This window comes from Nilaparvata lugens, chromosome 3 (assembly GCF_014356525.2).
Source record: "Nilaparvata lugens isolate BPH chromosome 3, ASM1435652v1, whole genome shotgun sequence".
Taxonomy (NCBI): Eukaryota; Metazoa; Arthropoda; class Insecta; order Hemiptera; family Delphacidae; genus Nilaparvata; species Nilaparvata lugens.
This window is the reverse complement of record NC_052506.1, coordinates 39,593,309-39,620,983: the sequence shown is the minus strand read 5'-3', so window position 1 is coordinate 39,620,983 and position 27,675 is coordinate 39,593,309. Positions and strand designations below refer to the sequence as shown.

Genomic DNA, 27,675 nt, shown 5'->3' with positions numbered 1-27,675 from the left:
GCTGTTGAAGCCTTGTGGTTTCAGCTTTCGATAGTTTCCGGACTTAGACTTCTGTTCTTCTATTTAAATTTGGAGCTCATTCATATCTTATTCAATTTTTTTAATCAACCGAGCTAAGATTTTCGGTTTATGAAGAAATTTATTCTTTTTTTGGAAATCCTGAAAGAATCAATTCTCAAGAGATGTCCAAAGAAAGATATTCTCTTCTTCCTCATCTGATCAACTAATGGTTCGGTGATTCTATACACTCTTACCTTTGAAGTAGTTTTAATATATTATGTTTCTGTAACCTTGGTATGTCACTTAAATATCTTGTTATCATTCTGAACTAATTCTGCATAATTGAAGCTCAAAGTTTGACCTTTCAAAGTCTTCATAAATTGATCTTCAAGTTTATATATATTATATGCATATGCACTCATAGGCCAATACAAAAATTAAAAATATTTAAAGAGCCGATAACTTCTTTGGCCTATGAAGCCGGGAGACATTGCTGTGTTCGGCCTGCTATATCTGAGCTTCAAATTACAAGCTCAAAATCCACTCATAATGTAATGCACAACACTTTAATTTTAAGGTTGGAATACATTCGTAATCTTGCCTTTGAAATTTATTCATGAAAAATCCACTTCCAAAAAAAAAATTGTTCTTAAACCTTTAGAACTATTTGATAAACACATAAAAAACATTTGTCCAAAAAAATTAGATAAATATTAAATTCTGTTATAAAACTGGAAATTTAAAAATGTTCAACTCTGTTGCTAAGATGTTGCCTTATCAACCAATATACAGGGTGTTTCAGAAGTAGTGTTGAACATTTTAGGGTATTGTTCCAGGATGATAGAAGACTACAAATCTCGTATTTCAAGTGTCCAAAACTCAGCGGTTATCTTTATAGCTGGCATTTTGTTTTTTCCACTTGGCAATTTTTATCTCAAAAACGAAATGATGTATTGATTTGAAATTTGGCAGGAATATTTAAGCTGTAAAGACTCGACTTTAAAAACTAAAATTATACATTTTCAATGTAAATTTTCAAAATGGCAGCAATTTTAAATTTTTGATTGCAAATTTCACGAAAACCGTTCACTTTACAGAAAAATGTACAAGAGACAAAAAAGTAAGCAAATTTTATCAAGATTTCAAGGATACCTTATTTATTAAGATTGGTCGAAAGTTAAGTAAATGGAACACGTGACACTTGACTTGACTTAGTTCCTGTCGCTCCTTGAGGAGCATAGGGCTTCCGAGAATGTCCTCCATCCAACTCTGTCGCGTGCTAACGCCTTCACCTCCAACCACGTTTTGCCGGCTTTCCCAATTTCTGTTTGGATGGTACGCTTCCACGTGATTTTTGGGCGTCCTCTTGCACGGTGTCCTTGAGGATTCCAGTCCAATGCGTCTTTTTCAATGGCACCTTCTTCCTTGCGCAACGTGTGCCCAATCCATCTCCATTTCCTTCTTTTTATCTGCATTTGGATTGGATCCTGACAGGTAGACTCCCATAGTGCTTCGTTGCTGATAACCTCTGGCCATCTGATGCCCATTATGCGACGCAAATATCTATTTACAAATACTTGTAACATTTTAGAGGTCACTGTAGTCACCTTCCAGGTTTCACATCCATATAAGAGGACTGATTTTACATTGCTATTAAAGAGTCGAATCTTTGTGGCTTTGGATATATTTTTATTTGCCCAAATTGGCCTCAATTGTATAAAAGCTCCGTTTGCTTTCTTGATTCGACTCTTTACATCTTGATCAGCTCCTCCTTCTACAGTGACCATACTACCCAAGTATAAAAAGGACTCTACCAGCTCGATATTGGAGTCGCCCATTTTCAAAGGCATGTCTGTTCTTGCATTTACTCTCATTTCCTTTGTCTTTCTAGCATTTATCTGCAAGCCGGCCTTTATTGCCTCATTTGAAATATTTCTCAGCTTTTCTTGCATGTCAGTAAAGCGCTGTGCCAGTAGACATATATCATCAGCAAAGTCCAGATCCTCTAGCCGCCCTCTTAGGCCCCAAGGTATCCCTCTTCTCCTACCTCCACCAGCTCTTCTCATCACACTGTCCAAAACCAGCAAGAATAACGTGGGAGACAACACACAGCCTTGACGGACTCCAGAAGTGACAGGTAGGGGTTCACTCAAACTTCCTGCATGGAGGACACGGCACTCACAATCCTCATACATATTTCTCAGAATGCTCACCATCTTCTGTGGGATGCCATAATTAATCAGTGTACTCCACATCACTCTTCTGTTAACTGAGTCAAAAGCTCTTTCGAAATCGATGAAAGCCAGGTAAACAGTGCTCTGCCATTCAACACTTTGCTCTAAAATTATCCTCAGTGTGTTTATTAAATCTACACAGCTACGGTGCTTCCTAAAACCAGCTTGTTCTCTCCGTATTTTCCTTTCAACAGAATCCTTTATCCTGTTTAGGATTACTCTTGCTAGCACTTTACTAGGCACTGAGAGCAGTGTTACCCCTCTCCAGTTTACACAATCTGTAGAGCAACCTTTCTTGGGTATCTTCATTATAGTACCTGTCTTCCATTCTGCAGGAACTCTTTCTTCTTCCCAAATTTTGGTGATTAGGGGATACAAGATATCAGCACTCGTCTCTACATCAACTTTTAAAACATCTGGTGAGATATTGTCTGAGCCAGGAGCTTTTCCATTTTTCATCTCACTTATAGCCTTCTTCACCTCATCTTTTGTTGGCACTTCCCATTCTATGTCTGTGACCATTGGCCCATCTCTGTGCTCTATTTCTTCATGATCCTCTATCTCATTTTGCCTATTGAAGATTTCCATGAAGTGTTCTCTCCATCTTTCAAGTTGCTCATCCTTACTAGTCAGCAATTGCCCTTCCTTACTCTTTACTGGGCCATCATTTCGATAGGATCTCTTGGATAAAGCTCTTGTGATTCTGTACAACTCTTTGCTGTCACCTATCCTTGCTGCTTGCTCTGCCCTAGCTGCCATATCATCTACATACTTTCGGTGATCCCTTCTGACACACTTTTTCACCTCCTTCTCTGTTCTTGAGTACTCATCCTGGGCCTGTTTTTTCTGCAACCTAGTTTTGCTCGTATTGATGTTGGCTTTCTTAACTTTTCTGAGCTGTATAAGATCCCATGTTTGTTCAGACATCCAGTCCTTCTTCTGGTGATCTCTCTTACCTAGAACAGATTTGCTTGTTTCTAGGTAAGCTTCTCTAACATTCATCCATAGACTGTCAACACTTCTCTCATCATTCTCCTGCATCAAAACATCAAAGCGGTTTTTGACTTCAAGAGCAAACTGGGTTTTCACATGCTCATTCCTCAGCTTTGCTTCATCAAATCGCATTCTGGGACTCACAAATTTCCTCCCTGCAGCCATTATCTTCATAGCAAACGTAGCTACCATTAAATGATGATCACTATTTGCATCTGCCCCTCTCTTATTTCGTACATCAGTGAGACACCTCCTGAATTTTCTACTAACAGCAAAGTGGTCAATCTGATTTTCAGTGAGATGGTCTGGAGATACCCAGGATACTTTGTGGCATTTCTTATGAGGAAATAGAGTTCCGCCAATTACAAGATCACGGTCTGCACAAAAGTCAATAAACATTTCTCCATTTATGTTACGCTCACCTAGACCATGCTTTCCCATTATGTGCTCTAATCCTTCATTATCCGCACCCAACTTAGCATTTAGATCCCCCATCACTATTACTATATCTCTCTGGTTGACAGTTCTTATAGTTTCATTCAACTCTCCATAGAAAGCCTCCTTCATTTGATCCTCACTAGTCTCTGTTGGGGCATAGCACTGTATAATGGTAACATGTCTAATCTTTGTTTTGAATCTAGCAGTCAAAATTCTATCGGAGACGGGGTTCCAACTCATTAAGCTCCTCCTAGCTATCTTGCTCATGAGTATGCCAACTCCATTTCTACGTTCTGCATTTTCTCCAGTTTTACCTGAGTAGATGAAAGTTGTGTCATCACTTGTTTTCATTTCACCAAAGTCAGGCCATCTAACCTCACACAAGCCAAGAATATCCAATTTGTAAGCAATCATCTCCCTAACCACCTGTCTTAGTTTTCCTCTCTCTCCTAAAGTCCGTATATTCCAAAATCCAATTCGAGTTTTTTGTTTCATTCCAAATGTTCCTAAATTTCCGGTCCGGTTTTCATTCTCTTCAGTTTCAGTAATAAGGTTGATTTAAGGTATGCGGGTTATTAGCCCACAATACCCGAGTGCCTTAGCGGGGCCGCCGCTTTATGGCCTAGGACACCTGCCAGATTTTCCTTCAGGGTTAACTCCCCTAGGCTCTTCCGCCCACTCTGCCGTTGGGATTTGACTCCTCTTCCGCCATCGTGACCGTTGACCGGTTTTCACCTAGTATCCCTAGGCAGGGGCCCTTACAGGGTGCTACCATCCGGAGCCAGATGGACCCTGGTTTTTTCACGAGGTTGTTACTCCTCCCGCTCCTCCTTCCTCATCATTTGCAAGATGAGTCCCGGGCTTGCGACCGGCACTGGCGGAGTTGAACACGTGACACCCTTTTTAAAAAGATTTATTGTTGAAACAAACTGACATAGTGACTGCCCAAAATATACAAATAAGGCAAATAATCTTAATTACTAGAGCTTATATACTATTCCAAGTGCTGTATCAGCTACTATACAAAAACAATGGGTATAACTCGCATAGTGACTGCCCAAAATATACAAATGAGGCAAAGAATCTTAATTACTAGAGCTTATATACTATTCCAAGTGCTGTATCAGCTACTATACAAAAACAATGGGTATAACTGGCATAGTGACTGCCCAAAATATACAAATCAGACAAAGAATCTTAATAACTAGAGCTTATATACTATTCCAAGTGCTGTATCAGCTACTATACAAAAACAATGGGTATAACTGGCATAGTGACTGCCCAAAATACACAAATGAGACAAATAATCTTAATAACTAGAGCTTATATACTATTCCAAGTGCTGTATCAGCTACTACACAATAACAATGGGTATAACTGGCATAGTGACTGCCCAAAATATACAAATGAGGCAAAGAATCTTAATTACTAGAGCTTATATACTATTCCAAGTGCTGTATCAGCTACTATACAAAAACAATGGGTATAACTGGCATAGTGACTGCCCAAAATATACAAATGAGACAAAGAATCTTAATTACTAGAGCTTATATACTATTCCAAGTGCTGTATCAGCTACTACACAATAACAATGGGTATAACTAAAGAATAATAGAAAAATTTATTATTTTCGTATTGCATGCATGACCAATTTTCACAATTTAAACATCAATATTGAATTTTCAATTCAAATTGTATTTAATATGAAGCTATGAAACTCGGTATGGAGCCTATGGTCATCCAGCTTATTTTACAATGTTTTCCTGATGATCTTTTTGTTCATGATCATGCATGCTGTACGAAAATAATTAATTTCTCTGTTCTTCTTCGACAAATCTTAATAAATAAGGTATCCTTGAAATCTTGATAAAATTTGCTAACTTTTTGTCTCTTGTAATTTTCTGTAAAATGAACGGTTTTCGTGAAATTTGCAATCAAAAATTTAAAATGGTCGCCATTTTGAAAATTTACATCGAAATTTTTTTATTTTAGTCTTCAAAGTTGAGTCTTCATAGCATAAATATTCATGCCAAATTTCATATCAATACAATCATCATTTTGTTCTTAAGATAAAAATTGCTAAGTGAAAAAAAAACAAAATGGCAGCTATAAGAATAACCGCTGAGTTTTGGACACTTAAAATACGACATTTGTAGTCTTCTATCATCCAGGAACAATACCCTAAAATGTTTGACACTACTTCTGAAACACTGTGTATTAGATATAGATACCAATAGATATCTTCAAGTTTTTTTTTTAATTTGTACTGTTTCAGCTACATAATCATTAATGATAATCATAATCATAATGATTTTTGAGGTTTCGGTGCTTTTAAAACGTTATTTTCCGCAATTTTTTTTATTTAGTGGATGTCTTCGCTCGCCTTATCAAAGCCATTATAACACAACATTTTTAGTCCTTAGTAAACGTGTATACCATATTTGAACATTTTATGCTTATCACTTCTCAAAAACTCTTAGGAACCAAAATACGATTTCGGGCGTATCTTTGCATTAATTTTAAAACCATCTCAACACAACATTATTATTCTTTATTTTGGCTGTACTTTTGTAACATAATTGAACAGTTGAAGCTAAGAAAACGCTAATTTTTCCGTAAATTTGGCGTAATTTTGAAGCCATCGTAACACAAAATTTCTAGCCGCTTAATAAGCCTTTGTACCAGATTTTCAAAATTTTGCCTACCTTATTTTCCTCATAAAACTGTTAGAAAAACACAATTTTTTAGTATCTTAAAGATATTCATGTAAAATATCAGTCAATCAGCCCTATTGGCGACTCTCTGGAACTTGAACATATCACATCATTTTTTTCCACCAAAAAATAAGCATAATTAACTTACAATATCTATAAAAATACAAAATGACAATACATAATAAAAAAAATATTAGGGAAAGCTTGGTAATTCATATTCAAGCTATTAAACAAAACACACAATAAAAATCTAAAATACAAAAATTATCTTCAAATATTAATATAAATTAAGAGAATCTTTTCTGGTATAAATCAATAACTATATACCAAATTATAACGTAGTGAATGTTTGTTGCAGAAAATACATGCCGGTAACTCCGCCGGACGCGTGCCGACTGCACGGCACTCTGGAGCTGAACAAGGTGGCCGGCAACTTCCACATCACGGCCGGCAAGTCGCTGTCCCTGCCGCGAGGCCACATCCACATCTCGGCCTTCATGTGGGACAACGACTACAACTTCACGCACCGCATCAACAAGCTCTCCTTCGGCGACCCCAGTCCCGGCATCATCCATCCCCTCGAGGGCGACGAGAAAGTCACCACCGAGAGTAAGCACCATCATAGAGGAAAGATTGCATAAGAAGATATCACATGGTATATAGGTCGTTTATGTTCTAAATTACAAGCCGATTTTTGTTAACGCGAACCGATCGATTACTGTCTACTAGCGATTATTTTTACTTTGGCCGGAGATTGTAAACGGCAAGGTATGAGAGACTACCAGCGTCTCATAGCTTCATGAAAATGAACTACGAGGACTATCAGCTTGAGTTAACAATGAAATTTGGAACATGGACGCCCTTTACTAAGCCGATCTCCTGGTGACAAATGATTTTGTCGGAGAAGGCGTAGTTGTTGAAATTGTGCTAGGCCCTGAGGTCTGCGGACTTGAATCATATCAATAATGTGATCCTAATTCTAGTGGTTTGAGGGTCTTGGAAATAAGAACATAGATATGCGGTTGACTGACTGCTCTTATAATAATGAAAATAATATAGAAAATATTGTTAAATACATCTTTACATGAATAATCAAATAATCAATCTGTCTTTAAGAGACCAAATACTCATGTCTTTAAGAGACCAAATTAACGGGGGCTCATCTGATATTGTAGTGGGGGGTATCAAGTACTTATCTAAGATCTGTCGTCCTCGAGTCCGGTGTCCAAAGGGTGATGGATGAGGATGAAGGGTGATGGCCTCCAGGCAACGGGCTAGTGGCGTCAGATCGAAGATCGTCTTTCAGCCCCGCACGGCAAGGTCAGATGTCCGATATCACCGGCCATCTCGGTCGGCGAATTCGTAAGCCCTCGTTCGACAGCAAGGCATATTTACAGCTCGATCCTCGAATGAGTATTCAAGAATACACACACACAAAAAAATAATGCTAGAATAAATAACATACTAAATATTGTATTCAATGAATGATTTCTCATGAAATCATCTAATGAATACAATACATACAATTTATATTAAAAATTAAATTAACATCAGAAGAAATATTATAGGTTTTAATTGTAGAATTTGAAATCTAAGTTACAGAGTTGCAGTTGATGTACAACCAGTGAGTATTTCAAACTTTACTAACAATTATTACAAAATGCCAGAGATATAAATGACTGTACCAATAAAATAAAGAGTAGGAAGATACTCCATTTAGTATAACTTTCTTGTACATTAGGATATCGTCATACATCTCAGATATAAGACTGCAAAATTGAGTAAAATTTGATCATAGAATAATTGATTAATCCATTAAAAATAAAGATAACGAAAAATCGTTCAATCAGGAGTTGTTACCTGATATATACAAGTAAAATTATCAAAATAAAGACAATACAACAATACTATAAAATATTCATCACTCACCCTTAAATGGGTTTTCGACTGTTACTAATCCATAGCCTACAATAATAATAAAGTGCAGCAGTCAACCACTCTGAATGCAAATTAACTACGCCATTAATAATCTAATAAAAATATTAGCGATTTCAAAACTGATCAAATAAATGATTCCGAATAATATCTTTAGTCTCCAGGAGAGAACAAAAAACAAGACTAATATGTCATGATTAAATCAGATAATAAATAAATCAGCTCAGAAAATAATGTCTGTACTCTACAGAATCTAAAAGCGGTCTCCTGTTCAGTTCTCCAAGTCGACCGAATCAGGCTCAAAAATAGGTATCAGGGCTAGCAATGAAGCCAAAAAAATTACCAATTACAAAGGACGTAGTGGTGATGACAATAAATTTCCCTCAATAGAACGAGAAAGGAATACAACTAACAAAGACAGAATACAGGAACATTCCCTCAATCAAAGTAGAAGACTCAGCAATAGAATGGACGTTCATCTGATTTTTTGTCTACAACAATTCTAAGTACTCAAGGAAAACGTTGGAAAACAATAGAGGAAATATTATAATTTAATTACGTAATGTGCGGAATGACATCATGAAACTACTCCGATACCGTGAGAACCACAACGTTAATCCAGCACTCTAATAAAATTTTATCTTGGAAAAGTTAGAATTTTGAAAAAATAAATAAATTTCGGCACCATACCATGGGATATCTTCTTATGCTATATTTTCTTTATGGCACCATTCAGTCCTGTCAAATGGTAGCTTTTTCAACCGAAATAAATCTTTCTGCGATTCTATGTGTCCCTCATGCTGTATGGGATTGTAGGATGGGGAGGTACAAGCTTCTTGCACATCGAACCGCTCCTCAGGGTACAGAAGCTGATCATGAGGGTCATCAACTAGAAGCCTCCACGCTATTCATCAGACCAGAGTTCAATGAGTTTGACATGATGGATCCAAGACAGCTTTACTCCAAGGAGATACTATGCAGATTACACAAGAACCCAACAACATTTCAAACCAGAAACCACAACCACAACACCAGATAAAGGAATCTTCTCATCACCAGTGTTGCAAGGAAGGCACTATACCAGAGGCATTTCAATCATTTAGCATCAAAATTATATAATCTACTTCCTGCAAACTTTAAACAGATTAATCACCCTAGAAAGTTCAAAACAATAGTACACAATTGGGTGATGATCAAAGGAAGATAGAACATTGAAAACATTATTTCAAACAACAACTAACCACCTAATGACTTTGGTAATCCCGTCCTGTCCCAAAACCTATGGATTGGGGTACAGTTAAGATTTAATTCACGAAAACGTCGACAGCCCCAAAAGAAAGTCTATTAATTTGCACTAACCTTGGAACTGGCGAGGAAGTGGACTGTATATCTCGAGTGTAGAAGTTACTGGTGATATCCTGTCTTCATGTGTAGGCCTATATGATATTGCACATATATCATGAAACGGAACGAGGTAATTGCATTCAACTCAAACGCCACGGAACAGGAGAAACGGAACGAAACGTTGTTGACTTCTCGAGCACGCTTCTTGAAGTGCTGGGTTGAAAGATAAACGGGGAGGATGAAGGAGGGGTGAGGGAGAGAGGTTATCTTGCCTCTTTGGGAGAGGGGGAAGGGGAGGAAAGCACAAACTAATCAACCTGCAATCAAGGCTGCCGATCCTCCGTGAATCCACCATCTCCGCCCGCCTTGGAATGCCCCATTTCCAAGAACATAAATTCAAAAAAAACTAAAATTTAAAAGTAAAAGAAAAACAAAACAACATGCACTGAACGGTAGAAAAGGAAAAACGAAGGGAAAAAGAAATAGGAAAGGAAAACGGAAAACTTGGTGTGTGGGTTAAACTAATAGGGAAGTATGGGGGCAAGTTTCCTAACTGGCCTAACATACTCACCAGAGTTAGTTTTCACGTTAGCTGAGCGCACAACACCCTTAGCATCACTTATGATTTGGGTGACTCTACCTAACGGGTATGATAAGGGTGATGAATTGTCCTCTTTAATCCATACTAACTGCCCTACCTGAAGGTTTGTGTCACTCTCAAACCACTTATTCTTCTGTTGAAGAGTGTGGAGGTATTCACTCTCCCACCTCTTCCACAATCTCTGAGTGAAGCGATTAACCTTTTCCCAACGAGACAGTCTGTGCTCGTTGACATCACTCACGTCAATTTCAGGAACCGCCAACAGAGGGCGATGAACAAGGAAATGTCTGGGAGTCAGCGCCTCGTAGTCATCAGGAGATGAAGAGAGCGCATACAACGGTCTCGAATTGAGTATCGCCTCAATTTTCACCAACAAAGTGGAAAGCTCAACAATAGTTAGGACCGAATTTCCCACTTCACGAAACAAATGGAATTTCACATTTTTAATATTAGACTCACAGATTCCATTCATGAAAGGAGCATGTGGAATATTAAAACGAAATTAGATGCTTTTAGATGACATCGCATCACAGACGTTGGATTGATTTTCTGATGATCTGAGAAATTCAACAATTTCCTTCAATTGTCGCGCAGCACCTTTGAAATTCGTCCCTTGATCACAGAATATTTCTTTAGGCAATCCACGCCTGGAAACAAAACGATGGAGAGTGTTAATAAACTCTTCGGATGAAAGACTTGTAAGCACCTCAATGTGACAATCTTTTGTTGCCAGACAGACAAACAGTGCAAAGTATGCCTTGTACGTACGAGCTTTGGGCCAAATACTCTCTTTGACAGTGAAAGGACCAGCTAGATCGACCGCAGCCTTCAGAAAGGGAGCACTGGGAACAACACGAGAGCTGGGAAGATCACCCATGACGGGAGCAACAGGAGTTGCATCGAATAAACGGCGAGTACAATTGAAAATCACATTTCTGATAACACTGTATGCTCCAACAATCCAAAAATAACGCTGAATAAGAGCACGCACTATTCTGGGTCCAGCATGAAGATGAGAAATATGATAATACTCAATGAGGAGTTTAGTAAAATGACTATCTTTATGTATCAAACAAGGATGCTTGGCTTCATATCCTAAAGCACTATTTACCAATCTGCCACCAACACGAATCACACCATCACAATCCAAGAATACAGACAATTTTTGGAAACTCTTATCACAAGGTTTACCCTCTTTCAATAGGTCGAGTTCACGATTGAAATGACACTTTTGAACAATTTTAACACAATAAATTTGTGCACATTTCAACTCTTGAACACTAAGTGCGCCTGATTTACGACAGACACCACTAATTGATGCTTTACAGTTATTCACGAAACGTAAAACATAAGCACAGGAACGTAACAATCTCATGTATGAGGAGAAACGTGTTATCTGAATAACAGCAGTCTCTTCAGTGATATTCAAAACAACACCTTTATTTTGTTTCACATCAGGCAGAATTTCAGTAGCAGGGTAAGTCATAGATGACAACGGCCAACATGACAACGAATTAGAACACCACGTTGGAGCATTGAACCAATCTTGCGAATTGCACAAGTTTTGGGGAGAAACGCCTCTTGAACCAACGTCGGCAATATTGAAATCAGTACCAATGTGATTCCAATCTGAAATATTAGTCAACTCTAATATTCTCACAACACGATTTGCAACAAACGTTTGCAACTTGTAAGGAGGTATATGCAACCAAGATAAAACAATAGTTGAATCACTGAACAGAAACGTAGATTGAAGATTGATTTTTTCCAGTGAAGGAAGGACTGAAACATACAATCGCGAAAGCAACAACGCAGCTTGAAGCTCTAATCGAGGAATAGACAGAGTTTTCAACGACGCAACTTTAGTTTTAGCTTTCAACAGGAAGCATTTCACCGTAGATTCTGACGACACAACTCTCAAGAAGATACAAGCACAGATTCCTTTCTGCGATGCGTCGGAAAACCCAAGTATTTGACAAGAAAAAGCATCGCCATAAACGCATCGAGGAATTGAAATTGAACTTAGAGCAGGAAGCTCTCTCATCAGCTCGTTCCAGCATTCGTTGTAGTCAACAGGAATCGGCGTATCCCAATCGATGTCCAACTTCCACAGCTCTTGTAAAAAACATTTCATTTTGAATATTACTGGAGCTATAAAACCGAGAGGGTCATACAGACGCGCGATAACGGACAGAACAGTGCGCTTAGAGTTTTTCTTTTGAAACTCTGGAATGGAGACTTTAATATGAAAACAATCAGTAGTTGGGTTCCACATTATGCCAAGAACTTTCACATTTGAATTAGGCTCATCACTGATATGAAGTGGTACTTGAGTGTTTTCAGAACGAATCAAATCCAAGAACTCAGGAGAATTACTGCTCCATTTATTCAACTTGATATGAGCACAGTTTAGAAGATTACAAAGTTGTGATTTTATTTCACAGATTTCTTCCAACGAATTAGCACCTGTGAGAAAATCGTCGTGATATATATCATCACGAATAGCTGCTGCTGCCAACGGAAATTTATCTCCTTCATCTTTCGCCAGTTGAATGAGAGCACGTTGAGCAAGAAAACCAGACGGTTTCAAACCATATGTGATTGTTTTGAGCTCATAAACGACAATATCATCGGAAGGATCTTTACGAAACAATATGTGAAGGAAAGAACGATCTTCTTCATCAACGAGGATAGCACGATACATTTTCGTAACATCACACGTGAATACGAATGAGTGAAGTCTGAATCTAGTTAACACATCACATATGTCATTTAACAATTTTGGACCTGAATGAAGAACTTGATTCAACGAAATGTGACTCTTTTTAGCAGACCCATCAAATACAACACGAACCTTTGTTGTAGGTGATGACGGATTGAATACACAAAAATAAGGAATAAAATATTTACCTGGTTTTTTAGCAACTTCCATATGATCCAAAAGAAGATACTCTTCCATAAATGATATGCAATCAGATTTCAAACGAGCATCACGCAGCATACGACGCTCCAACGACAGAAAACGATTTAAAGCAACATCATGAGATTCATGAAACTTGAGTTGATTAGTGTCAACTTTGAAAGGAAGACGAACAACATATCTTCCTTCAGTATCACGCGTGTGAGTTTCAGCAAAATGTTTCTCACAAAACTCATCATCGGGACTAGGAAATTTATGATTAGGAATTTCTTCACTTTCCCAAAACTTATGAACCAAATTATTCAACGAGTTCTCAGAGGTGGGACACGTCATTAATGCAGTCAATGACTGATTAAGAAGACCGGAATGATTTGGAAATTCACCCAAAATAATGTCACCAAACACGGTAGGAATCACGCAAAACGAACACTCTTCACTAGATGAGACTTGACTATGATGACGTAATATTTTGTTGAATAACTGACATCCCAATAGAAGATCAACGGAACGTTGTTCATAGAACACAGGATCAGCAAGGTTGAATTTTTTCAACTCATTTTGCACTTTCGAACTGAGATAAATAGGGGGCAATGAACCAACTATTTTATCAATCACATAAGCCTCAGCTTCTAGACGAGGGTGATTTGAGCCCTTAGGTTTCAACAAACATTTCACAACACCAGAAGAATTCCCTACACTCGAGGAATTCAAACCAGAGAAATTTTGATGACAATCATGAACAGATAAACCAAGTTTCATAACAAGATCTTTTGTGATGAAATTAGCAGTACTACCAGAATCAATCATTAAACGAACACCAATAAACGAACCAGATGAATTTTAAATAACTGCTTGAGCAGTACCTAGAACAATACTCGTTTTAGGAATTAAACTAACAATAAATGATGACTTATCAATAACATTATCAGTGATACCATAATGCTTAGAAGAATTTGAATTCTCAACAACATTCATAGTGCTATCAGTTTAAGTAATCGAATCAACAGATTTCGATTTCAAAGCAACTTTAGAGTTGTTATAAGTAGATTTCTGATAACAAGCAGGAGAATTCGAACGGCTATTATCACTACTACGAGGATAATGAAGTAATTTATTATGCATACGGCCACAATAACACAACGATTTAGACTTGCATTGGTTTACAGCGTGAAATTTGGAGAAACAATTGAAACAGACTCTCAATGATTTAATAAATTCATTCCTAGCTTTTGGATCTCTTTTCAAGAAAGCAGGACATTTGAATAACGAATGATTCATTGAGTTGCAAAGTGAGCATTTTGTTTCAGCACTATCATTTAATTCACAAGTAACTGAGCTGCTTTTATTTCGAACGCTGTTATCAGCCTGAGTAGATAAGACAACCTTTTTCTGAAATGACTTATTTTTCGGCTTTTCGATAGATTTTTGTTCATTAACAGACGGCACATCAGATGCAGATAATTGATAAGATCTAACTCTCTTATTCACGAAATCAATCAACTGTTGACAAGAAGGAAAGCTCTTATCAGCTACCTCGAGCTCAAACGATTCACGTGATATTTTGTCTAATTGACGAATAGCTAATGAGTACAAGATATAATCAGCCAAATCAGGAACTTTCAACGATTTCAGAGTGGTAATACTATCACCTACTTTAACAAGAAAATCTTGAAGCGATTGTAACGAAGGTTTAAATGGGATTGAACTAGTTTTCAAAATCTCATTTACGTAGTAGTTAGCTAGCACCCTATCACTTTCATAACGCTTGCATAGAGTTTTCCATGCCAAATCAAAATCACTACTTATCTGAAAAGATTTCACTACTCTGGCTGCTTCGCCTTTCAACAAATTATGCAAAATATGAGATTTATGAACAGGAGAATAATATTTATCATCCACAATCAATGATGAAAAGATATTTTTGAATCTAGGCCAGTCTGAAATATCAGAGCCATCAAACGATTTTATTTCAGTTGGAGGTAATATCATGTTCAAACGGGGAGAATGAGAGGTTGAAGTTGAGGGTTCACTTTTCTCCTTCGGTTTCTCATTTTTAATTTGATTCAATTTATCACAAGCATTTATTATTGCACAGGATAAATTATCAATAACGGTAAGTGATTGATATTCAGGTTCTTTAGTAGGTTCAACTTGAATAGATAATTCATTGATTTCATCTAAGAGTGCAGAATATTCTTTCACAGTATTTTCAATAGATATGCTTCTTATCAAAAATTGAGATTGAATTTTAGGATCATTGATGTCCTTCAACAAGTCATAAGCTTGTTGAACACGGCTAAACAAAGTTCCTTTCTTCTTCACACGAATAGTAAGCAAGGCTTGTGGGCTTGCCATTGTAACTAAGTAACTGATTAGATAAACAAGGAGATTTGGAAAGGAACTTTGTAACTGGATTTAACATGGATATCAGTGCATGTATCAACAAGTAACTCTACTATTAACGAATTGAAAAATAAATCTCTTGGAAATAGAACATATCCCAGGCCTGGTAGGACCATGTGGTAATCCCGTCCTGTCCCCAAACCTATGGATTGGGGTACAGTTAAGATTTAATTCACGAAAACGTTGACAGCCCCAAAAGAAAGTCTATTAATTTGCACTAACCTTGGAACTGGCGAGGAAGTGGACTGTATATCTCGAGTGTAGAAGTTACTGGTGATATCCTGTCTTCATGTGTAGGCCTATATGATATTGCACATATATCATGAAACGGAACGAGGTAATTGCATTCAACTCGAACGCCACGGAACAGGAGAAACGGAACGAAACGTTGTTGACTTCTCGAGCACGCTTCTTGAAGTGCTGGGTTGAAAGATAAACGGGGAGGATGAAGGAGGGGTGAGGGAGAGAGGTTATCTTGCCTCTTTGGGAGAGTGGGAAGGGGAGGAAAGCACAAACTAATCAACCTGCAATCAAGGCTGCCGATCCTCCGTGAATCCACCAGACTTACTAAACACTAACTAACTAATAATCCGCAAAAAAAACAAAACCTACTCTAGACCATGGTACGCCATAGTGGAGTAAGTCAATTTCCACACAGAAAAAACTAATCAAGTAGAGGACACATAAGATTTTTTGTAACTAACTATTGTATGTAATTGTAATTTATCTAATATTTTGTGTAATATTGATGTTGTACTTTTAGTTTTTTTGGGAAATATTTATTTATTTATTTATTTATTTGTGGCTCTGAATTCGTACATAAACTCTTCAAGTTGCCAGAGTGCGGCTTCATGGCTTACAATTGGAAAAAACAGAAGTTTTGAGACTATTTAGTTTTCTAATTTCATCTCATAAATATCGCGTTAGGATTCCACAACTTGTGGTTTTAGAACCTTTTAAATAGAAATTGTATTCTCAGGCTTTTTTAAAAATTTTCAAAACCGGACACTCTTGCTCGATAGGGATATGATAGAGTAGGTTGATGAAAAATTACATTCGTTTATTCGACGTATAGCAGACAAGCAACACATGTATGTTTCAACAAAAAATATATTGCATAATAAACATGTAAAACATAACTAGAACGAATAAAAACATTTTATTCATTTGTTAAAAGAAAATTTTACAGTAAAGTTTTCCTGAATTAAAGGTATACATCCAGCGAATTCAATTAGGCAATTGATTCTGGTGTGCTCATCAGAAAGTCCTTCTGTGAACTCTCATAGGCTGTTGTAGGGAACTCTGCCACGATGTGCCTTACAGTATGGGCTGCTCCACACTCCCACGAAAATGAATCATCCTCCCCCCATTAATACAGAATAGACACCATGGAAATCACATATCACATTAAATACCATTAATGGTGAACTTTCAGATTAATTTATAGTCATGTTCATATTCATAAAGCTGCTTACAGACTTACGCGTCTTGAACAAGCCACGCCGTTCACAAGCCGAACTCTTGCTCGTCAAAATTGTTGATTGCAATGATCCATATATTTTGTGGGTATAATATAAATACCCAGCAGATGAGGTGACGATAAAATTTTAATGCGCTCGCAACGAACTTCCCGTAAAAACTCGACGAACGAAATACTCTGCTTACGCTGTGTTCGCGAGCAGCGTACAGAATTGGCGAATCTTTGTTAGAGAAACGTTTGTGAGATGTGTGGCACTTGAGTCTGTACGCAGCTTAGATGTTGCAACATAATCATAAAATACGTTATTTTTTACCAAATGAATGGTTGAACTAAACTCTAAAAACTATAATATCGAAAATGACGATTGCAGCAAAAGGAATATCAAAGATTCAGATTTGAAAGTGCATGTTAATTATCTTTTTCAATATTACAACAATAGAACCGCATATTGCGGGTTTTAAAGAAAGGATCCAAATTGAAATTGTGTTTTCTTTATCACAAGTAATATGTCATGAATTCTTTATTATTCTTCTTACCTTTCACTCTAGAATAGAATCTCTCATTTCCTTTGTAAGTTATATAAAATATCATTCATTGTAAGATGTGTACTATCCATTATTAAGGTATGTTATAAAAACATTATTAATTTTCTCTTCGCAAAATGCGTATTATTATCATTACAAAGTTGTAAGCCAAGATATCAAGCTCAATATTGAAGAAGATGTAATTTTGTTGAATAGAAATTTTCATTCTATTAAGACTATTGTAAATAATGCCTTCTTTTTCCAGATATGGCTTTGTTCCAATACTTCATTGAAGTTGTTCCTACTGATGTACAAACATTTATGACTCATACACAGACATATCAGTACTCCGTCAAGGATCATTTGAGACTTGTCGATCATCATAAAGGTAAATATCATAAAGGTTTATTAACTAACTACTGTTAGTAATAAAGGTTTATTAACTAACTACTATTTGTCATAAAAGTTTATTAACTAACTACTATTTGTCAACTGGAATAGTACAACTGATTACAATAAACTGATGGAGTACACCATAGTAATAACACCTTCAGTAAGAGATTTGTAGAGTCTATAGTTATGGAATTACTCCAACATCAAGTTAGAAGTCCTTTCAAAAGAAAAGTAATGCTACTACAAAAATCACCAAATTTTGTAATTGTACTGCTTAACAGTATTTTAATTTAATATTATAAAACACAGTTTCGTATGAGCTTCATTTCAAATTCAATATTATTTTTTGTAGAGTTAAAACTTTTGGCTGATTAGCTGCCCCATTCTCGGCTCTCAACTCGACCCATACTTCCAAAAGGCAAACGAAAAGCTTTTTTCCAGATTGTCTCTTACTATACTACTAGTAGTTCTGTGAACAGTAGACCTCGCGCAGTTATAAACCGCAGCCTCCTCTTATACTGTCCATCAGAGTAAATCGTGTCTGTATGTCATGACGGCGAGATATCGATGTGAAAACGGCTAATGGCTGTTGGGGTTGGTGTATCAAAAATGCTAACATCAAAAGCTAATCTCCTTCAAGACATACTGGCAACAGGACAGCCCAAGCTCAAAGCAGAGAAAGTTCGAGAGACAATACTATGTTATTTTAGTTATTAATTGCATGCGTTATTGCACGCAATCAATAGTTCATTTATTTATTTATTCACAATGGAAACAACGGGTTTCCCCAAATATGTCTCCTTAAAAATAAAAATTGTACAGATACAAATGAAAAAAAGAAAAATAATGATAAAAATAATACGAACTTATCCAATAATAAATAATACAAACAACAAAAATACCAACTAATTCAAAAATGAAAAATACAAAGATTTCAAATAATTATGAAAAAAGTAAAAATAAAACAAATTGAGAATTCAAAATTCCAAAAAAATTTAAAAATTTTATCAGTAGAATAAATAACATTTATAACTGAACGACGTCCCAAACCATATGCACGTCCACACTGATACACCAACTATTTGTTTGATCAGATCATGCTCAAGATTTGATTATCATATAACGCTTTCCGGAATTTAGCGCGAGAAAACCAGAAGACATCTCGGCGCCCAGACAAGCTGTTATAAGTTCTTTGCGTCCTATTTAATAGTGCATAAAAATTGCATTCAATGAGGCATGCAATTTATAGTCTACACAGCTGCTGATTTTTCACCAAGCTACATTGAGATATTGAATTGCATGCGTCATGGCATGCGATTTATAATCCACTCGACAGGTGATTTATGATGAATAATTCTATAGTCTGATTTTTACTCTAATATTGGTGAATGAAGGAGGCTCCTTTTTCCTTTTATATTATCCTTGAAATGCAAAATTTCCAAAAACCTTGTATATACGTCGACGCGCAATTTAAAAAGGAACATACCTGTCAAATTTCATGAAAATCTATTACCGCGTTTCGCCGTAAATGCGCAACATATAAACATTTAAACATTAAGAGAAATGCCAAACCCTCGACTTGAATCTTAGACCTTACTTCGCTCGGTCAACTAGTAGTTCTGTGAACAGTAGACCTCATGCAGTATTCTCATCCACAAGTACCTGATTGAAACTATAGACCTTATGGAAATACAGTAATAGATTGGCTTCTCCACACATCTGTGTAATCACTTGTCAGCTGATTTATTATGAATAATTCTATAGTCTGATTTTCACTCTAATATGAAGGAGACTCCTTTTATTTTCCTTTTATATTATCCTTGAAATGCAAAATTTCCCAAAAAACCTTGTATATAAGTCGACGCGCAATTACAAAATGAACATACCTGTCAAATTTCATGAAAATCTATTACCGCGTTTCGCCGTAAATGCGCAGCATTCAAACATTTAAACATTAAGAGAAATGCCAAAACGTCGACTTGTTACTCTAATATTGGCGTATGAAGGAGGCTCCTTTTTCCTTTTAAATTATCCTTGAAATGCAAAATTTCCAAAAACCTTGTATATACGTCGACGCGCAATTTAAAAAGGAACAAACCTGTCAAATTTCATGAAAATCTACTATCGCGTTTCGCCGTAAATGCGCAACATATAAACATTTAAACCTTTAAACATTTAAACATTAAGAGAAATCCCAAACCGTCGACTTTAATCTTAGACCTCAATTCGCTCGGTCAATTTTTTTTCAAATCAAATCAAATCATTTATTTCGCCATTTAAAAAAAAAATATGATGAACAATAAATTTAAACAAAATACAAGTGTTAACTTAAAAATAAGAAAATAATAATACAAAATCATGAATATCTTTTTACATATGTATATATAATTTACGTATTATATATGGAATAGAATAGAATCTTTATTGCAGCAATATCTGAGGTCATCAGATACAATACAAGTGTCAAATATATACAAAATAAAAATATATTACATCAGTAAGTTATACTATCAGTACCCTATGATAATATGTCACCTGATTTTCAACTTATAACCTAATATTCCTAGCTAATGTATAAAAATCTTCAATCTTGTTTAAAGGGTTAGCTGCTAAGAAACGTTTCATATGAATTTTAAAAGTTCCATTCTCCATATTTCTAAGATCTTCAGGAAGTGAATTAAACAATTTTATTGATAAAAATAGAAATGATTTTTGTGTACTAGAATAGGTATACCGATAAGTAGTCAAATTACCCCTATTTCTAGTGTTATGGCTATGAACTACCCCCTGCTCCACAAACTTCTCCAAATTCTCCTTAACATAAATAAGACTCTGTTGAACAAATACTGAAGGTAGAGTCAATATTCCCAGAATTTTAAAATGCTCATCACACTGTGCTCGCTTAGAAAGCCCACAAATCAGTCTGATAGCCTTTCTCTGTATTCTAAAAAGTCTACCACTGTAAGCTCTGGAACCCCAAAGTATGGTGCCATATGACAGATGAGAATTGATGTGAGCGTAATAAATCACCTTTAAAACATCCAAACTGACATATGACCTCAGTTTTCTAATTAAGAAGACTCCCTTATTCAGCTTGCCAGCAACAATGTCAATATGCTGGGACCAACTAAGGCAAGTGTCAAGTGTGAAGCCCAGAAACTTTGCCTCTTTCTCCTCATTCATAGTCAGTCTTCTATTATAACTGATAGTCAAGTTCTGAACTTTATCAGAGTTTACACATAATAAATTTGAATTACACCAGCTCTCGATCGAATCAGCCAAGTCCTGGGAAGCTTGACTCAATGAAACTACTGTGGGAAAGCTCAGAAAAACACACAGATCATCCGCAAACAAATAGCTTTTGGCTGGAGGGTTTACAATTGTTGGTAGATCATTTATGTAGACGATGAACAAAATAGACCCCAAAATAGAACCCTGAGGCACGCCATGGGAGACAGGTAGATACTGTGACTCAGATTCCTCAAAAACAACCTTCTGGAATCGATCCCCCAAATAAGATTCTACCAGTCTCAAAGATCTTTCCTGGAAGCCATAAAATGCAAGCTTATCTAGCAACAATTTGTGCGATACAGTGTCAAATGCTTTTGTCAAACAATTTAGTCTGAGTAAATTTCTTGTTTTCCAAAGAATTCAGACAATCCCTGTATAGATCAATTGCAGCTCTAACCGTATTTCTCCCAGTCCTATATCCAAACTGAGAATTGTTGAAAAGATTGTTTCTTTCGAAATAATCCACAATTTGATCATTTAGAGCCTTTTCAAGTACTTTTGAAACAGTAGTGGTTATGTTAATAGGTCTAAAGTTATTATAATCTGATCTACAGCCTTTTTTATATATGGGCAGAACTTTGTTCATCTTCAAGCTTTGTGGAAAAACACCTTCAAGGATTGAACTATTAACTAAGTGTGTAAGAGGATCTATAATATAATCAAGACAGAGTTTAAGCATCCTAGGACTAATGTCATAGACGTCTACACTATTACTCCCCTTCATTTTCTTGAGTATATTAATTATGTTATCTGTTTCAACTAATTTAAATTCAAATCTGGACGTGGGCGCACAATAACCAGCTCTCAAAAAGTCCATTGCACTATGACTGCAACTTTTACTTTCAACTTCAGCTACAATTTTATCTATGTTTTCTGTAAAGAATTTGTTGAACTGATTTGAGTTTAGTGAGCCTTTTTTAATCATTGACTTGGATTTACTCAGTTTTTTAATTATACCCCAAATGGGTGCTGGCATCACCAGCAAAAGAATAAACTTTGCCCGCTGGTGACCGTTGCAAATCGAAAATAGTATAATAATATTTAAAATAAAATTAAAAATCCTCATCATTGAGTCATTTCTGAGAATGAAGAAAAGAGAAAAGTAAATAAATTATAAGGATACAATAAATTTTAATTTAAATAAGGTTTTCTATTGAAGTGAAATAGTTTGCAATTATCCAATTTTTCATATCATTACTGGTATCTCTAGTTATATGTGTTAAATTAAAAGGTAATATATTTATAAACTTGCTGCTTAAATATATCAACTGTCTCTTAACTAGTTTAAATTTTGCATAATAAACTTCGTATTTATTGGTAGTATTTGGTCTAAAATTGTAATGAGATTCATTTATCATAAAAAATTGTCTTTATACTTAATAATATATTTTGTTAAATTTTTCAAGAAGAGTTGTCTCAAAGTCAAAACGTTAAATTCGTGAAATAATAGATTAGTTGAATAAAGTCTATGTTTATTTAATATTGGACATTTAAACATTAAGAGAAATCCCAAACCGTCGACTTGAATCTTAGACCTCACTTCGCTCGGTCAATAAATCTATAGCTTCTTTTTTCACTTAAGTCTCTGACATGAACACTTTATCGAAATTCTGCTCTCTCTGTTATGTAGAATGGGAACAAACTCATTGATTTGCGGCCAGTATCAAACCAATAACTCATCTCATTTACCGTAACATTCGATGAACAATTTATTTTATCTGAAATTTACTAATACTGTAGTATCGAATAACCTTCTCTGTAATACTGCCTTAATTTCTACATTCGTAACATCCCCCACTTATAACGCGTCAAATATTACTCTAGAAGAGAATGTTTCTATTTCACTAGAAACAATTCATGATAGGCCGCAATATTAATTACTCTTTCAACTTAATTATTTGCTTCTCTGAAATCTTCATGATAATTATATTATTTTTGTATGTGAATGAATTGTTACTTTGGTTTGCAGGATCTCATGGTGTGCCAGGAATATTCTTCAAGTATGACATGAGTGCTCTAAAAGTGAGTGTGAGTGAGGAACGAGAGCCATTGGATCAGTTCTTTGTGAGACTATGCGCGACTGTATGCGGTATTTTTGTGACAACAGGTCAGTTTGTTCTCTCTCATTATCAGCATGTTTGTTTTTAAATTAACTTCTTGGCGCTAGCACCAGCTTATGAACTACAGGAAACGCCTTTCCCTCTCATTTCATTCTCATTGATACGACACCAAAGAAATATGGAACTAATTTCTCAGGCCAATGTGATAGAAAATCCTGATAAAACTTCTGCCAGAGAATAGGATGTATAAATCTCTTTGGTAGTTCACAGTTTAAAATAGAACAAAAGCTGTTGCAGCTCAAAAGCGATTATTTAGTGTATAACAGCTCTGATTTATAATTATTGCACCAACTTCAATTCATTTCAACTTTCAACAAACGCAACTTCTCTGGTGAACTTCTAGCAATCTGAAGCTTGTTTGAACTGTTAGGACAGGATTATTTGATCGTGTTCACCAATACAAGAACTTACAGAATTCTGGTTAGTGTATTTTTTCTTTGAATATAGTAAAGCAAACATTCATTTTGAATAAAATGGGTAAAATTGAAATAATGTTGTAATTTCAAGTTATTTCATGTTGATTCTTGCTGGATGGATAAACCTTCCTCATGGAAATGGAACCCATGGCTCTCCCGGCAGCAGGTTATCAAAGGTTGATAGCGACTTATCTGAACGAGCGATTGGAAACTAAAAAATATAATTAAAACCAGTGAGCCACCTGGGCTGAACAACTCACCCATCAGCTATATCATTCTGATTTTTAAATCCGCAGCTTGTAGGCTCTTCTCAGAAAGATTGTGAAAAACCTATGGAAAATGTTTTTGAGAAATTTTTCTAATGATGAAAACTCTAACAGAAAGTTATGCTCAGTCTTCCCATACATAATCACATACCTACTGTATATATTATAAATTTATATGAGCATGCATTGAAAGATTTCGTTTCCTCACACAGAAATATAATTTATGATAAATTCACAAAAAAAAGCAAAAACAAAATAACTTTTTTGTTAAAAATACATTTTTTTGTATTGGAATATGAGCTTGAGTACACTTAACAATAAATTTTTCCATTTTTCTACTGAATTTTACTTATGATGCATGATTTTGGACCACCTTGACGAACTGAGAAGAATGAGTTATAAGTTATAAGTGTTTGATATTTTGATCCTTGAGGTGTCCTTATGCACTCCTCTCCACTAGGAAATACTGAAATGAAGTGCATCTAACGGGTGATTCTCATAGAACATAATTTGATGAACTTATGTCATTGTGCGAAATATCAATGTGAGGATAATGTTACTGGTGATGATGGTTGAAGCTGAAAATCAGGTGTTTTTCACAATACAAGGACCATTCTTATCAGGTGTACCTGGAAATCTACATGAGATAGAGCGCTCTACCTGATCTCAGATTGTAGAGCACAAAAATACACTCAGAGGAATTTTGAATTATACATCTTGAAGGTAAACATCGGAAGATATTGTTGATTGAAAACTAAAACTCATCAGAATTGATTTTGTTTTCTTTAAATTTTACTAATTTTCGAAAAATCATAACTCAGTACTCATTGAAGATAGAGAGTTCCGAATGATCTCATTTTGTTCAGAATTTCTTAGTCTAAAAAAAGGCAAAAGAAAAATTTTTCTGTTCGATTACTGGATTTGGCAGAAATAGCTGAAAACTGGAAAATGAACCGAAAATAAGAGATTTTTGGGTCACTCTGTATCTAGCACAAGGAAATTCTACATGAAGAAATTGGTTCTGGACTTATCTCATGTATCCAAATAATATATTAAAAAATCAGAACTACAATATAAATTGCAAGCACCATTGTATATAGTGACTGGACTAAAAGTAATTGTAGAATATACAGACAGAAAACAACTTTGGCCTCTAGTAAGTCAAAAGTGAGAACTCGCGCTAACGCTCTTTTAATTAATGCCAACCTTTTCCATGTTTGTTGCAGGTTTGATAAACAGTTTTATTCAGTTTGTCCTGAGACTTTTCAATTGCCAGAGAGGTGTCTCTTCAGCTACTACCGGCGCAGATATAATCAATAACATCAGTGTCATTGAACCAGAACCTTTAATAGAGCGGTGACCTCAAAACTGTGATATTTTCTTGGTAAATTACCAACTGATTTCTAATTTTTCTCCATGCTAATATGTATTTAGCAAACAGCAGTTTACCACGTTAAGTTGTTTGTGTAGGTGTATTCTTCACTGCAGTACATCCGAATGTGAGGTGGGATGAGTTTGCTGTGGCGCTTTATTTTAGAATATCTTGGCAATAACCGTTTCTGACGTTGAAATTTGTAATTACTGTAGTTCGGATAAAGCATTAAATTGTTCAGTATTTCACTATGTGTTCAACAATTAAAGTAGAGTTGGATCTAATTCTTTCATTTGAATAGTTTTCCTCTTGGAAAATTTTGTTGGTTTGCTATTTTTTCTATATCTAGCTCACTATACAATTAGCCTACATGGCATCTTACCGAAGGTTTCTTATATGATTTTCTGATAGTAAACACCGTCAGTGTACATAGTTTTGACTCACTCAGATCAGTTTAAAATAATGAAATTAATGTGGAAAACATTTGTTGTTTACATTTGATTGTAGTTTGTGTAACTTTGAACCAGCTTTGATTATCTCAACCTTGCTGCTTACTTTGCCTTATTGCCTGTAGTAATATAATTTAGCTGAATAGTATTCCATTCTTCATAAATGAATTAGGCTATTATCATAGGAAATAATAGCCTACATTCAAAATTATTAATTATTTGCACCATACAGTCTCTTGTTACTGTAGTCATGTTTTTATTCAGATGGGTCATTGAAGATCGCCTCATAGTTGCTCTGATGTTTTTACTCATGCTTCGAGGAGTCCATCACATGTCTATGCGATTTGTCTGAAAAGTAATAGGACTGAATAAATTAATAAAGAGTATTGTGCCAATCGTTTCAAATGTTGAGAAATATTCGAAATAGGCTTCTCTCACATCTCACAGCACAGCCAGCTTGATTTCCAAGCAATAGAGGCTTCATGGTAGCCATTCTACAGAATTGCCTTTAAATTCTCTGCGCAAGCTGCATTGTTCTCCTATATTGTTTAAAAATGTTTTTCTTTCATCGGTCTTTTCATGTGAGGAAATCAAAATAAGTCGTGGGGTTCATATCTTCATCAGAGCTGTAGGGTGGTTCGGCAAAGCGTTGAGATGCCTTCTTGGGTAAGGTAACTGTCCAGAAAATAGTAGGTATGAGCCGTGGCCCGTTATCGTACTGCACAATGTAGTTTTGGACCCGATTGACTATTTTTGTGACTTTTTAGTAACTCTATCATCTAGTAAATAAGTTATCAATCGACGGTATGAGGTCAAAAATTTGCGCACACCAATAGCATTGTTGGAGTTTGGTGAAGTGTAAGGCGTTCATCGTTGCCGGCTCTCTAAGAAGGCCTTCTATACTACTGTAGCTTCGTCGACCTCTTGCCAGCCCTATAAAGCTGAGCGCGCACTAGGTCGGTGGGGCGGCGCGACGCGACGCGGCGCGCAGGAGAGCGGAAAATGGGAGGTCCGTGCACTACGAGTGCGGCGCGGCGCGGCACCGTTTTGGACTAGTTAGCTGTGATATAGACTTGTCAATTGCGGTTTTAATTAATTCCATTTACAACACACAAAAATACAATGAGAAAAAGCAATTTACAACAAAATAATTACAACAACTACTATGGTTATATAGTTACTGTAGCCTAACCATGTTCGAAAGGGACGCCACAAAAGTGGGTCGACGACAAAGTGGGTCGATACACATTTGAGACCGACGACAAACTGGGCTAACGACAAATGCGGTCAGCGACAGAGTGGGTCACATTCCTGAGGTGACCGCATTAGTCGTGTCAAGAGGCGACAAATGCGGTCGATTTTCATTCCTGCACCTCCCGACAAATGCGGTCAGCGACAGAGTGGGTCACATTCCTGAGCTGACCGCATCTGTCTTGTCAAGAGGCGACAAATGCGGTCGATTTTCATTTTTGCAACTCCCGACAAATGCGGTCAGCGACAGAGTGGGTCACATTCCTGAGGTGACCGCATTTGTCGTGTCAAGAGGTGACAAATGCGGTCGATTTTCATTTCTGCACCTCCCGACAAATGCGGTCAGCGACAGAGTGGGTCACATTCCTGAGGTGATCGCATTTGTCGTGTCATGAGGCGACAAATGCGGTCGAAAAAATGACCCACTTTGTCGTCGACCCACTTTGTCGTCGACCCAGTTTGGCGCTATACCGTTCGAAAGAAGCAGAGCTCGGAAACAGCCGAGCCCTCACGAAGCTACCCGAGCGCGGA

General features: G+C 36.3%; 1 protein-coding gene across 3 annotated transcripts in view; it reads left to right on the top strand.

Moving 5' to 3' along the window:
• LOC111050376 (endoplasmic reticulum-Golgi intermediate compartment protein 2) overlaps window positions 1-25,992 on the top strand; it is a 43,476-nt gene extending 17,484 nt beyond the window's left edge. For all 3 annotated transcript variants that reach the window (XM_022336691.2, XM_022336692.2, XM_039423766.1), the window contains 4 exons: window positions 6,738-6,988; window positions 17,852-17,974; window positions 23,240-23,377; window positions 25,299-25,992. In XM_022336691.2, the coding sequence (XP_022192383.1) occupies window positions 6,738-6,988; window positions 17,852-17,974; window positions 23,240-23,377; window positions 25,299-25,432 (646 nt within the window). In that variant the 3' untranslated portion in view covers window positions 25,433-25,992. The remainder of the gene's footprint in view (window positions 1-6,737; window positions 6,989-17,851; window positions 17,975-23,239; window positions 23,378-25,298) is intronic.
• Window positions 25,993-27,675: the final 1,683 nt, after the last annotated feature.